We start from the raw sequence: 15,239 nt of genomic DNA, 5'->3' as shown, positions 1-15,239 counted from the left end.
ACTCGACGCGTAAGTAACTCAGTTGAAAGCTAGCTAGCTAATAGATAGCTAAGTAACTCGGATAGAAAGCTAGCTAGCTAATAGCTAGCTAGCTAGGCCTTCACTCAGATAGAAAGCTGGCTAGCGAATGGATAGCTAAGTAACTCGGATAGAAAGCTAGCAGGCTAATCTATAGTTAACAGATAGCTAGCTAGGCCTTCACTCAACCCGGAAGTAACTCTGATAAAAAGATAGTTAGCTAATAGATAGCTAATAACAATGATTCGCCTCCTCTTGCTCAGTCGCTCACTTTTACTCACTCATTCACTGATTCAAAAACCTGCCATTTAAACATGGGTGTGTTGACTTTGTTTATCCAGGGTACGCCAGGTCAGTCGGCAGTTGCATCTGGGCGGGGCTTGAGTTAAGGAAAATCCACGGTGACGACAAACAATCTCATTTGGGAATCTCAAAACGTCAGCTGTCAAATGAAAAAGCAAAGAAAAAGTCAAAGCTTTCTGTCTGCGGCTCAAACTTAACAACAATGACGACGTGAAAAGAAAGAAAGACGAAAAAAAAAAAAATCAACGGGTTTGTAATGCTGCCGATCGCACGGTTGCAAGCGCTAGTTTCTTCTAGCTTCAGCACGCCCATGCTGAAAATAAACTCTATTATCAAACGCATTATCCCCCCCTCTCTCCCAGGTTTACAGTGAGACTTGTAAAAGTCGACTCGTCTCTTCAAGGTGCATATCTTTAGGCGCAAGAGGAAGGGGAAATAGATTTTCTTATATTCTGTACATCTCTCAGGTATATTTTGGGTAAGTGAAAAGGAGGAATGCCGATTCAATTTTTTTTTTTTTGTACCACGTGGTGTGAGAGTTTTGTGCATCGTCGCAAAATGTGACAATGTCTTGGCTGTCGGACTGAATGGACTGGCGCAAGATGGACGCCACGTCCGCCACGCCACATCCAATATGGCTGCAGGGCATAACAACCATGATATGACGCGGTTGGAAAACTACCGAGTGCTTTGGCCGGTGATTTTTTTTTTTTAACAGTGTGACGCTATTGACGTCAACAATAGCTTACATGATGCTGCTGCTCGTGTGACCAACTGAGTACAGGTAACATCCGATTTACGACCGGCTCGACTTACGACCACCCGTACTTACGACCACGACCTCCAGATACTATTTTTAAAAATGTTAATTCTACGCGTGGAACCGCAATGGATGCTAAAGCTACGTGTTTGCTTTCAACATTTAACTTGTAGTCGACGTGCACATTCCACCATGACGTACTTGATCCACTGGTGGAAAGACGCTTTGATCCTCTCTTCTTTCATCTAGAACTGCTTCGTGTAACAAAGACAGTACAGGAAGTGCTTAAGAATGAATGACTCTCCGTGTTTTTGTGTTGTCATGTTGTGCTTTGTGTTGTCATATTATTTGTTATTTAGGTCTGTGTAAACTCTCAGTCGTACAAGAGTGGTCCATCGATGAAAAGGTTTCTTCAGCCGTCATCTGCACTTCTTTGAAGGTGTCGGACGCTTCTTATCCAAGAAACTTCGTCAGCAAATTAAATTCTTACTGGTAGTTTAGGACCTAAATTCTTACTGGTAGTTTAGGACCTAAATTCTTACTGGTAGTTTCCTAAACTACCAGGAAAAATTTCGTTTGCTGACGAAGTTTCTTGGATAAGAAGCGAAACGTTTGACACCTTCAAAGATGACGGCTGAAGAAACCTTTTTATCGATTTGTTTTTTTTACTTTTGACTTCAAGACGGCGCCGCGAGAGTGGCTGCCTTTCCATCAGCTCACGTATTTTGTTTTTCTACTTTCATTCCTTTCATCACTTTGCTGCTGTGAAATGTCAATTTCTCCACTGCGAGACTAATAAAGGATAATCCAAACCAAGCAACGCGTACAACAATTTTGGCCAGCCAGCCAGCATGTCACTCTCGCACAGCAATCGACTGTGTGACGGCACCAGAGGGGGGGGGGAGCTTGCGAGTTATTTAGCCTACGAGTCTCTATTCAACATTTTGAATGGATTTCGACTTACGACCATTTTGACTTACGACCGTTTGGTTGAAACGGAACTCGCTCGTAAGTAGGATGTTACCTGTATATCAAAATAATTATCGTTTGACACATTGGGTGGGAAAAAAAGTGAAAAATATCATCTGACAGTTCCCAATTGAAAGAGAAGTTTCTGTCTTATACCCCCACACCCCCATTATTTATCAACAATGAGTGAGTGAAAAGTCGCTGAGTCTTTAAAAAAAAAGTTTCAAAACCAGCAGAAGGTTCCTTTTTCTCCATGTTTTGTCGGTTTGGAAAGAGTAGAGAGCAAAGTCAAACCTCCCGCTGCTCTGCAGGATGCGGCATTGAGAAGCAGAAGAAGAAGAAGAAGAAGAAGCCTGATCCAGCCCCAAAATGGAGGAACTGGTCTTGCCGGAGAAGGGGGCGGGGCTACTAAAATGGAGGGAGGGCTTTTAGTCGGTGAATCTCTGACAGGCCTTCTTCCAGCGACAGGCCGTGCACCACATCTCTTTCTTCTCCATGCCGTACACCTTTCGGCATTTCTTGGCCTCCCCGCGGGGTTTCCTGAGCGACACCAGAAAGCATGAAGTGTGTCGGATGTATAATATTTAGAATCATTCAGCTTAGAAGTGTCTTCGTATATGGTAGATGGCTTTTAACTCATTCACTGCCATTCTTGAATTTATTCGGGAATTGAAAATATAACAGAGAGCGGCATTCCCGAATTAGTTCGGGTTTTCTTGCTTGGGAGTCGATAAAGCGCTTGTCAGACCTCTTGCAATTTGTCTATTTTAGCACTATGTTACAGCTTCCGCTCAGGTTAAAGCGCTATATAAACCAATATGTATGTACAGTATTGTATTGTATTTTGCACAGCTGCCCCCATTTCAAGCTCAGATAACTCCAGACCCTTATAACTTAGGAATTAACTTTTTTTCTGATGAAAGAAGAGAGTCTAAGGTTTCTTATGCTAAATTGAATGTTTATATCATCTTGAAACTCAATATTTTGTGGGTCCTAGAATTTAAATGATGATGACAAAAACCCTGGCACTGGAGTGGTCACATTTTTTTTTTGCACATCGTCTGGCAGAGAATGAGTTAATAATCTTTCCGGCATTAACTATGTTACTGTTAGCTTATGTATTTATTTATGTATTTATAGATGTATTTATGTATGCATTTATGTATATATTTATTTATGTGTTTATTTGTTTGTTTATATTTATTTATGTATTTATATATGTATTTATTTATGTATTTATATATGTATTTAAATATGTATTTATGTATGTATTTATTTAAGTGTTTGTTGATATATATTATGTATTTATATATATATATATTTTTATAAAATATATATATTTATATATATTATGTATTTATATATATATATATTTATGTATGTATTTGTTTGTTTATATATATTTATGTATGTATTTACAGATTTGTTTATTCTTTCTAATAATGAAAGAACGCTGGCGCATGTGGCTGCCGCTGCTCACCCGCAGAAAAAAAAATCCTGTGACTGTAAAGTGTCCTTGAGAGTTTTGAAAGGCACTGTTAAATGAAATGCATTATTATTATTATTATTAAATATGAATTAAGAAAATTAGCATGCGGGTGTTTTACAAATTCCAATCAAACAGAGTTGTTGATTCATTTATTAAACTATGGTTAACTGTGCATGTATTTGATTAAATATGGATTGTGTTTAAATAATTGAGCTATCCATAATACAAAAATATATCCAAGGAATATGATTTTTTTTTTCGTTTTCTTTTCAGTGCTTTTTGTGCATTGTAAAAAAAAAATGGATACATAATTTTAAATCCAAGACACAACGACCGAAGGAGCAGGTGACGGTGTACCTGTTTCCTGCTGCAGATTTAGGCGTCGGCATGATTAAAGCCTGGTTCTTGTTCCCAGTGCCATTTGTGCTGGATGCCGGCTGTCGCTTTTCCCCGATACTCACTGTACGCACGTGAGTCGCCGCTGGCCCCTACGCATACAGAAAGATGAATGAAAAACATGACCGTGCTGAAACCTATTGCAATTTTTATTTCTTTATTTTTATTGAATTGATCAGTGTATTGATATCAACTGACCAGTCAACTAAATCAGCCATACAGTCAGTCATACCTCGGTTTTCGAACCCCTTAGCTTACGAACATTTCAGTTTACGAACGTTAAATTTATGAACATTTTACCTTGGCATACGAACTATTTTCGAGTGATGTGTCGTTTGCGAACGAGCCCGTTCTCCAAAAAAGAAAATGGCAGCCGACATTTTTTTTGTCCTCTATTCCCCGCCCCCAATCTTCGGTTAAAGCCACGTGATTGGTCAAGAACGCAGCAGTGAGGGGAGGTGGTTTAAACATTAAAGAGACAGGCAGACGACAGAGAGAGAGTGACAAAATGGATAGACAACAGTTTTAGCTGGCAACCCAGCTAGCTATCCAGCTATCTAGCTAGCTATCTAACTGGCTACCAAGCTAGCTATCTAGGTGGCTTCCTAGCTAGCTATCTATTTGCTATCTATTAGCTGTCTAACTAGCGAGCTCGCTATATACAGTAAAGTCTCGTTATATCGATATCGGATATATCGATAGTCCCGGTTATATCGATACCATTTCTATGCACGCACGGAGAAAATTACATGCAAACAGGGTCGGATATATCGATAGTCCCGGTTATATCGATATTTTTTCGGACTCCCTTGAATATCGATATAACGAGACTTTACTGTATTAGTTATTTATTAGCTATCTAGCTAGCTTTCTATCTATTTGAGTTATTTCCGGGTTGAGTGAATGCTGGCGCATGTGGCTGCCACTGCTCACCCACAGAAAAAAAACATATCCTGTGACTGTAAAGTGACCTTGAGAGTTTTGAAAGGCGCTTAGAAATGAAATGTATTATTATAATGTCGTGTTTGTGGGTGTGAGGGTGTACAACCATGTTCCACCCCTGCGGCACAACCAACCTGGTAGGCATGGTCGGTGCGTATGTGGCAAAGCGTGGAGGGAGCCGATTGGCTAAGCAATGTCGGGGCATGGCCGGGCCCCCCGTTCATGTTAATGTCCTCCGAGTGCGGGACGTCGGCGAGTAGCGGTGGGAAGATGGGCGGGGGGCCGGCCGTGGTGGGCGAAGTGGGCGTGAGACTGGACAAGCCCTCTGTCAGACTGTCCATGTTGACCTCAATCTCTGAGTAGTAGAAATCCTCCTCTCCGTCACTGTAGTCTGAGTCGCTGTTACGCCTGAAAGGAAGCCAAGACAACTCACTTTTGCTTACCAAACTATATGTCTGCGGCCCGGGATTTGGGGAACTCTGTCCTAAATGATACTTTTTTTAACTTGAAATGTTATGACAACAATAGAACAATGGAAATTTCCTTTTTTATTCCAATTTCCAATAAAGCTGTACAGAAAAACAATCACCAAGCATCTTCTGGACCCTCATTGTATCTACTATCTACCTGTTTATCACACCAGTAATAGAAAAAGAAATAAAAATAATACTGGGATGACAAATTTCAAGGATTTTCTCAAATATGGAGACACCTAGAAAAATAGTGATGGGACCGACCTTAGGGCTACGAATCTTAGCAGCTGATCTGGAGATAGATCAACCCGACCTGATACATCATAAGAAGACTAAGAGGAGGGAGTTACAGTGAGACCTCAATTTACAAACATCTTATCTTACAAACTTTTCGGCTTACAAACGTCAAATTACTGAAAATTAAACCTTATAATAAGAACTATTTTCATAATACACACCATCAAAAAGGTAAATAAAACGTTATTTTACAGCACAGTTTATTTCTTTAATTACAGTCCTCATGTAATGTGCCTCTCTTTCCAAACAGCAATTCCCTTTGACCTTTGACCTCCAACGCCATTCCATCAAGCCATCAATGACCATCACAAATGTAAATAAAGTGACTTTATGATACAATGCAGTGTATTTCTTTCATTACAATACAATAGCACATTTAGCATACATAGAATAAGGTATGTTGTGTGTAGTTTTAAGGCTTATTTAGTTGAAAAGTATATTTTATGGAAACCCGGGTACGGATTATTCCCATTTTAATGGTTTCTTATGGGATTTTTTTTTTGAGATACACACTTTTCGCCTTACACACTCTGTTTGGGAACCAATTAAGTTCGTAAATTGAGGTCTCACTGTACTGGAGAAGCGAGGAAAGACATTTCTAACTTCACTCATTGAAAGATGTTTCTTGCCAGCAGGTGGCGGTAGAAGGCAACTTGCGGCAAAAGGTCATGAGCTCAACAATACACTATACATACAATACACTATTCATTTTGAATTGCTCATCTACATATGGGTACTACGACTGCTCTCATGTGTTATATAAATCCAAGCTATAATTATTACTATGAATTGTAGCAGTATTTGCACGACATGTATACAGAGTATAGCCTACACGTATGTCCAGTATGGAAGAAATAACACAGGCCTCTATTGTGAGTATCAAAATGAATAAGAGAAGGGGAAATCGCTGTGGTCAGATGAAACCAAAGCAGAGCTAGTTGGCGTTGCCTCGACAGAACAAAAACAAACACAAACACAAAATCTGAGTATGACCCAAAGAATTCCCACACATTTCCCCTACCCTTCAGCACGAAGGGTAGAAAGATGATGCTTTGGGCTGTTGCATAATAGTTTCACTCCCTGGTGCTTTCTACTATCTTTGTGATTGCTTTATTGACTGTATATCATAGTTGTCCATGTTAATCGCTATGATACAGCTTCAGTTGATGTTAAAGCGCTATGTGAAAGGCGCTTATAAACGAAATGTATTATTATTATTACTGTATCTATTAGCTGGCTAGCTACCTCACTATTTATTTGCTATCCATTAGCTATCCATTAGCTGTCTAGCTGGCTTGCTAGGTATGTAGCTAGCTATCGTTTAGCTATCTAGCTGGCTAGGTAGTTATCTATTAGCGACTGTATCCTGTGACTGTAAAGTGACCTTGAGAGTTTTGAAAGGTGCTTCTAAATGAAATGTATTATTATAATTACTGTATCTACTAGCTATCTAGCTAGCTATCGTTTAGCTATCTAGCTGGCTAGGTAGTTATCTATTAGTGACTGTATCCTGTGACTGTAAAGTGACCTTGAAAGTTTTGAAAGGTGCTTCTAAATGAAAAGTATTATTATTATTACTGCATCTATTAGCTGGCTAGCTAGCTAGGTTTCTATCTATTTGAGTTACTTCCGGGTAGAGTGAACACTGGCGCGTGTGGCTGCCGCTGCTCACCCACAGAAAATCTAATCCTGTGACTGTAAAGTGACCCTGAGAGTTTTGAAAGGCGCTTATAAATGAAATGTATTATTATTATTATATGAATTAATATTTATTATATTTTACAGTGATACCTCGACTTACGAACGCTTTAGCTTAAGAACTTTTCGCCTTACGAACATTAAATTCTTGAGAATATAATCTTGGCATAGTTTTCGGCAAACGAACCAAACCACACGGAGCGCCACAGTGGCTGGCGGACTAGTTTTCCACACCCCCTTTGAGTGCAGATGCGGTTTGTTATCGAGTGGATTACTTTTGCTATATCGGACCGAAAAAGACCTTTTGTTCGGACAGGAAGCATAAACCCAGGGAGTTCGAAAGGGCCTGTTGCGGTTCGGCCATTTCAATAGTATCGCAATTTTTGGTTTTGAACTTTAGCATTCATTCAGGTCAGAAACATTGAACACGGACGCGCGAGGACCAACTCACCCCAGGTGGACGGTGCGGATGTGCCGCTGTATTCCTGAGGAAGTGCTGAGGACCTTTGCACAGTTCTTCCACAAGCACTTGAACATCACCTTCATGGAGTTCTGAAAGATCCAGAGAGTGGTCAGAAGATTGGGGACGCCGCCTAAAACGCAACATGAAACTGACATGGCTCGTTTGTTTTTGTTTACATCATGAGCATTCTTTTGTGTTGGCTCCTTGGATGGCTGCAATTTTAGAGGGGATATGATCCATGACGCTCACTCCAGATACCGCTACGCACACTTGCACTTTACAGTCACAGGATATGTTTTTTTTTTCTGTGGGTGACCAGTGGCAGTCACCCACGCCAGCGTTCACTCAACCCGGAAGTAACTCAAATATATAGAAAGCTAGCTAGCTAGCTAATAGATAGCTAATAATAATAATACATTTGATTTATAAGCGCCTTTCAAAACTCTCAAGGGCAATTTACAGTCACAGGAGAAGTTTTTTTTTCTGTGGGGGAGCAGAAAGTAACTCAAGAAGTAACTCAAACGGATAGAAAGCTAATACTAATAATAATAATAATAATAATAATAATAGTAGGCTGGCTGCTATCTAGCACATCTGTGTGCTGCACGACTCGCCGTGAGATCAGAATCAGAATCAATTTGTTCGCTGCACTGTCTATGTGAAATCATGAATCCTGCTTTTGAATAGAGATGCAAAAATGGATTGATCAATTTCTCGGGAAAGAAAAATTGGATGATAAATCGATGATCGTTCCATCGATTGAGCGAGAAGTGGGCCTTGATCTTTAGTCCGTTCAAGGGCATGAGTCTCATTTCGATACAGGTCTTGAAACCGCAATGGGAGAAGAGAACGGTTGCTTGATTGTCTATTCATTTCCTCTTTAGTGTACAAGAGGCTAGCAGCTGTCCTGTAAACAGGCACAGACCTGCCCTGCCGCTCATGGAAGACGGTGGGTGTGTACTCTTGCGACCTTTCAACAGCCTCTGGAGAAAAACGGGCGAGAAGGGGGCGAGGCCAGTTTGTGTGTCGAGTGTTAACCCCCTACAACGGCGCGAACGTCGACACAGACTAGTGCTTCGAAAGGTACATGTAAATGATACTCATAAACGCTTAGAAGCAAAGTTCTTAAAGGACAACCAACGTCACTTTTTTGTTTTTTAACTGACATCAGAAAAACGTTTTATAGCATCTAAAATACCCAAAACACGCAGTAGATTATTTTTAGTCACATGCAAAACACCAATAAAAATGACTTAAAGTGTCCAAAATCTGCAAAAAAATTGAGCTGCGAATTGGGCATTTTCAGAAAGTCCCGCCCCCAGTTCGTGACGTTACGCCAAGACGTCTTACATTGCTAGTGAATCAAAACAATGGCTTTAGATTCGGAGAATATGCTTTCTTGTTACACATCCAGTTATGAATATGATTCCAATAGTTCTGAAGTGGAAAGCATACATGTTTGCAATCGATTAAAGAATTTATTTGTAACATTTTGAGGCAACATTGGGGGGAAATCGCTCACCCCAAAAAAAGAGGCACAAAATGGCGACCTCCTGTGGCCACCACCGTTTCCACAGGCTGATAAATTCCTTATATGGAGCTTAGACGCCCTCTTCTGGCCTTCTGGCGGCTTTTGGGTGCAACACGAGGTCCCCAGACTAAACAAGTACAGCAAAATACATTGACGTGATGGAAGGATCGCTACAATGCGTCTTTTTTACGGTCAGGGGCGGTCCTTTAGTGACGTCACGTACGGACTCGTCACCAACTCAAAAACAAGACTTCCTGAATATTCAGCGCGAGTCTTAAAACGTAAAATATAGCGATATGCGATGGAATCTTTGTAAAATACGCTCAGTAGAAGTCATTTGAAGCCATTTTACAAATTATGGACACAACTTGTCCGGAGACGCCAGTTGTCCTTTAAGTACAGCATATACAGTACAAATCGCCCAATTCCTGCATTTTTTTTACTCATTCACTGCCATTCCCAAATGTTTTCGGCAATTCAAAATATGGCAGGGATCGCCATTCCTGAATTTGTTCGGGTTTTGGTGCCGATTAATGGCTGTTCAGACCTCTCACAATGTTTTTCCCCCCCATGACGCTCTGGTGATTCTTGCTTTTACACTGGAGTGGACACATTGAGCTTTGAAAGGCGCTTATCAATGAAATGTATTATAATTATAATTATTATTTTTTTTGGGGGGGGGGCAGTAAATGAGTTAAATAGTGGTCATGGCAAAGTCGACGGCAACAATGTGGAACAATCTTCATAACTCAGCCAAGAAAACAAAAACAGAGTGACACTTCCAGGTCTGACATGGAGAAATACTTGATCGCCATTCTTCACAGCCGACACTCTTGGATAAAGAAATTCCCTTGAAACACAAATCCAGTGGTTTGTGTATCTCCTGCGCTCTTTACTGCTGCCGAGTTCCAATGAGTCGACTCCCACCGCTAGCGCAGTCTAGTGTAGTGTCCAACACTCCAACACTGCGGTGCCAAAGGAACTATTAAGTTTCATTTTACGACATGCTTTTATTTTGTGCCTCAATCATTGTACGCCTAGACTATCCTCATTTATATGCACCGCTTTAAATGTCTGTTGCTTCCGCTGGCGATCCACATCTGTGTCCTTCCTCTCGAGCAGGACAGAAAAAAAAAACATAATGTCTGTTAAAGTCAAAATGTCTTCAATTCCACTTTGCTGAAAAAAGGGAGGGCCCATTCTCCATGTCGTGGATTTGGAAACTGCATAGTGTGGTTGTTGTTTATTATTTTGCTTTATGTTGACTATTATGTGAAACGCTTTGTTACAAGGCCAAATAGGCAGCATGAAAGGCCAAATAGGCAGCATCACCACTTGGGACAGAAAAAGTTCTGTCCTGGGCTGCTCGCTGGACTCTCTGGAGGAGGTGGGCAACAGACGGACGCTAGATAAACTAAAAGCTTTGATGGAGAGCCCCCCACCCCCTCCTGCCCACCCTGACAGCACTGGGAAGCTCCTTCAGCCAGAGACTGTTACACCCACGGTGCAATAAGGAGAGGTACCGCCGTTCGTTCCTACCGACAGCTGTCAGGCTTCGCAATTCTCAATCATCACATGTGGGGAAAAAAACTGGACACTTGAACTGTAAATATGGGTTGATGCAATACAGCTACATACAGTAAAGTCTCGTTATATCGATATTCAAGGGAGTCCGAAAAAATATCGATATAACCGGGACTATCGATATATCCAAACCCTGTTTGCATGTAATTTTCTCCGTGCGTGCATAGAAATAGTATCGATATAACCGGGACTATCGATATATCCGATATCGATATAACGAGACTTTACTGTATATCAATATGCCTTTCTTGATACTTGAACTATGTACAGTTTTTTTATGAAACGGTTTTGCACATTAACAGTATACAGTTGACATTTTTATTTTACTAAGCTTAGAATATCTTGTTTTCAATCCTTTCATCCCCCCCCCATCCCATCCCCCTTTCAAATTGCTGCTGTGGGCTGCAAATTTTCCCATTGTACGAATAAAGGTTTTCTCATTCTGATTCTGAAATACAATCTGCAGATCGATGAACCGAGAACACCACATACAACCGGCTGGCCCACCTTTCGTTTGCGAGGTATGGGGTCCTCAAACATGAAGTGAGTGCTTTCCGCGACATCCTCGCTGACATCATCCCCCTGCGACGGGAGCAGGAAGTTCTTGTTGGCGTCGTTGGACAGAGGCGGGGATGGCGTGGAGGGCACCGACTGGTCGCTGGCATCCCAGCTCCAGTTGCCGCTGGTGGAGCTGCTGTAGCTGGCTGACAGCGCCTCCTTCCAAGCCCGAATCGCCGGTTCTGGAACTGCAGCTGACAAGATACATATTGGGTTGACTGAACCTTGCAATTCGTCGTAATCTTGTCCCATTCCTTTTCATTTCTCATTTTTTCATTCTCTCACTGTCGTCTGCCTGTCTCTTTAATGTTTAAACCACATCCCCTCACTGCTGCGTTCTTGACCAATCACGTGGCTTTAACCGAAGACTGGGGGCGGGAATAGAGGACAAAAAAAGTCATAAACCGAAAAGTTTGTGAGCCAAGGGATTCGTAAACCGAGGTATCACTGTAGTTGGCAGGTATGCTAAATGTAAGTCACAGGTGTCAAAGTCAAGGCCCGCGGGCCAAATCCGGCCCGCCACATCATTTTTTTCGGCCCGCGAAAGCAAATCAAACTTGTTGAATTCCATGACGATTGCTAAAATCTGAGCCAAAAATTTCATATTTTTGGATATCAACCACAATAAAAGTCATTATTCTTGACTTCAGATTTGAAAATGAGTTATTCATTAATTTGCTGTGTGCTCTATATGTAATATTTGAAGGGATTAAAACATTCTAATGGGTTCCCCAAATTCATAACGGCCCCCGAGAAGGAAACCATGACTACAATGTGGCAATGCAAGTTAATTAAAATGTTTATTCTGTAACTACAATGGGTACAGTGATGCATGTTGCACATACAGTATGTCCACAAACGACGAAAAGCATGCAGCAGATGTCCTAGTTTGCTCTTTGTTGCAACGCACTGCACATTTTGGTGCAACAATGCTGCACTTATGACTTTTGTTTGTCAAGTTTAACTCCGCCCAAAAGTGTACTCTGCCGAGGGCAAATACCTGTTTCGAACATAACGTGAAATATCAATCATTAAGATCTATTTGTGTCCTATTGAGATGATGTCGTCAATCAGTACGCCTACAAGTTGACTCATTGGGAGCAAAGGTTGGTTGAGCGTTAAAAAAAGGTGGTGGGTGGGTGGGGAAGTTGGAAGGACTTTGACCGTCTGCCTACGTTGTCATGGCAATGGCGAGCAGAGCAAAATGAAGCTGCGGTGATAAGTTGTGACGGAACAGTTGGCATGGCACACGACTGAAGCTTTCGTTTATGAGGAGATCCGACTGCAGGTGCTGCCAGGGAGGTTTACCCAAGCAAACCAAGTCGTGACGTTCGTTACCTGCTGGCGTGAAGGATGGGCAGAGTACCAGCGGGGACGTTGACAATGATGTCAGGACGGCAGCAGCCATCACCTCTTTATCAGCATGGCCTGAGGGCTTCCTGCACAAAACAAACACACACAGAGGTCAATGTTAAAGGACAACCGACGTCACTTTTTTGTTTCCTAACTGACATCAGAAAAACGTTTTATAGCATCTAAAATACCCAAAACACGCAGTATGATATTTTTATTCAAATGCAAAACACAAATAAAAATGACTTAGTGTCCAAAATCTGCAAAAAATGGAGCTGCGAATTGGGCATTTTCAGAAAGTCCCGCCCCCAGTTCGTGACGTCACGCCAAGACGTCTTGCATTGCTGGAGAATCAAAACAATGGCTTCAGATTCAGAGAAGATGCTTTCTATTACACATCCAGTTATGAATATGATTCAAATAGTTCTGAAGAGGAAAGCATACATGTTTGCAATCGATTAAAGAATGTATTCCGTGCCATTTTGAGGCAACATTAGGGGTAAATGTCTCACCCAAAAAGAGGCAGAAGAAAATGGCGGCCTCTTGTAGACATGACAGTGTATTGCGTTTCCACAGGCTGATAAATTCCTTGAACGCCCTCTTCTGGCGCAACACGAGGTTTTCAGACGAAACAAGCATTGGCGTGATGGAAGGACTGCTACAATGTGTCCTTTTTTTCGGTCAGGGGCTTCAGTGACGTCACATACGGACTCGTCACCAACTCAAAAACAAGACTAACCTGAATATTCAGCGCGAGTCTTAAAACGTAAAATATAGCTATATGCGGTGGAATCTTTGTAAAATACGCTCAGTAGAAGTCATTTGAAGCCATTTTACAAATTATGGACACAACTTGTCCGGTTGTCCTTTAAGGTGCTATTCCAACTTTCTTGACGCAACTGCTTATTCGATTAAGGAAGAGACCAACACAACTCTAAACAAACAATAGCCCGAGGACAGAGCGACATGAAATTTGGAAAGAAAGAGACGTGAGGAAACAACCACCCACCCACTCGGGTCTTCCAGTTCAGTTCCGTGCATGAGAGTTTGAACTGTTACACTGCCCGCTTGGACAAGCACAAACAAACTTTTTACTCCTACAGTTATATGCGTGCTCACAGTACAAGTATTCACTTCCTGTCGTTCTTGAAAGCAAAATATGGGGGGGAAGATATATTTCAGGATGGGCCAAGAATTCCTCAAAACACAAACACGCACACACACACTCAGTAGTGTTTGCCCAGTGAGGTGCACAAAATGGGTCTCAAAAGGGCTCAATAGCTACAATGCGGTTCACACTCGACACGTATGCATCTTAACTCATTCACTGCCATTCACGTATTTATTCAGGAATTGAAAATATGACATAGAGCGTCATTCCCCAAATTGTTCAGGTTTAGTTTTTTCTTGTTTAGGTGGCGCCGATAAAGCGCTGGCCATGGCCTCTGGCCAGGTTTTTTCCATTCCACAAGGGGGCTGCATTTCCTTTTTTTTCCTATGTTAGCGCTTTGTTGCAGCTTCGTTTGTTGTTAAAGAGCTATATAGGTTTTATTTTATTTTATTTTATTTTATTTTATTTTATTTTATTTTATTTTATTTTATTTTATTTTATTTTATTTTATTTTATTTTATTGTATTGTATTTTATTTTCATTTTATTTTGTTTTATTTTATTTTATTTTATTTTTTCTTCCCAAGTTATCAGCTAGCTTCAGATGTGACGTAAAAATATTTTCTATTTTATTTTTGGACCACATCAATGCATTTTGAAAGCCTCTTAAAAATACAATGTATTATTATTAGTATTGTTATTGTTATTATTAACATTACCTATCTATTAGCTAGCTTGCTAGCTAGCTTTCAATCTATTTAAGTTACTTCCGGGTTGAGTGAACGCTGGCGCGTGTGGCTGTCACTGCTCACCCACAGAAAAACTTATCCTTTGACTGTAAAGTGACCATGAGAGTTTTGAAAGGCGCTTATAAATGGAATGTATTATTATGATTATTATTATTGCATTGTATTTTGGACAGCCGCCCTCGTTTCAAGCTCATATAATTCCAGACCCATATAATTTAGGAATTAACTCATTTTTCTGATGAAAAGTTTCTCATGCTGCATTGAATGCTTCTGTAGTCCTAAAACTCAATATTCTGTGGGTCCTGGAATTTGAGTGACAATGACAAAAACCCTGGCACTGGAGTGGACACATTTTTGCACATGTCTGGAAGTGAATGAGTTTATTTAAGGTTCATTTGCCTGCATTTTAGTATCTATCGATGCTAATACAATTAGGCCAAAACAGTGATGTGTAATAAATGTTGTTGACAGTAGTACAGATTATCTTTGACTATTACAAAATACATGTGAAAGATTATTCTTCAAGACTGTTCATCCCTTATTTTG

At 40.8% G+C, this 15,239-nt stretch overlaps 1 protein-coding gene across 2 annotated transcripts in view; it reads right to left on the bottom strand.

The window, feature by feature from the left end:
• The window catches only part of slc2a4rg (SLC2A4 regulator), a 42,804-nt gene that overhangs the window by 3,281 nt on the left and 24,284 nt on the right, over window positions 1–15,239 (bottom strand). The window contains exons 3-9 of one of the 2 annotated variants that reach the window (XR_016114270.1): window positions 12,820–12,920; window positions 11,431–11,675; window positions 7,797–7,897; window positions 5,012–5,285; window positions 3,897–4,027; window positions 2,345–2,590; window positions 1–460 (exon numbers count right to left, since the gene is read on the bottom strand). The exon at window positions 1–460 is cut by the window's left edge and continues 3,281 nt beyond it. Coding sequence is in view for 1 of the 2 variants with exons in the window: in XM_088990609.1 (XP_088846735.1) it covers window positions 2,479–2,590; window positions 3,897–4,027; window positions 5,012–5,285; window positions 7,797–7,897; window positions 11,431–11,675; window positions 12,820–12,920 (964 nt within the window). In the remaining variant the exon portion in view is untranslated. Of the gene's footprint in view, window positions 461–1,750; window positions 2,591–3,896; window positions 4,028–5,011; window positions 5,286–7,796; window positions 7,898–11,430; window positions 11,676–12,819; window positions 12,921–15,239 lie in introns of those variants that run through there. The other variant, XM_088990609.1, reaches the window with a different exon arrangement.

This window comes from Hippocampus bargibanti, linkage group LG01 (genome assembly GCF_051943395.1).
Source record: "Hippocampus bargibanti isolate YZ-2025 linkage group LG01, ASM5194339v1, whole genome shotgun sequence".
Classification (NCBI taxonomy): Eukaryota; Metazoa; Chordata; class Actinopteri; order Syngnathiformes; family Syngnathidae; genus Hippocampus; species Hippocampus bargibanti.
This window is presented reverse-complemented; position numbering and strand designations above follow the sequence as displayed.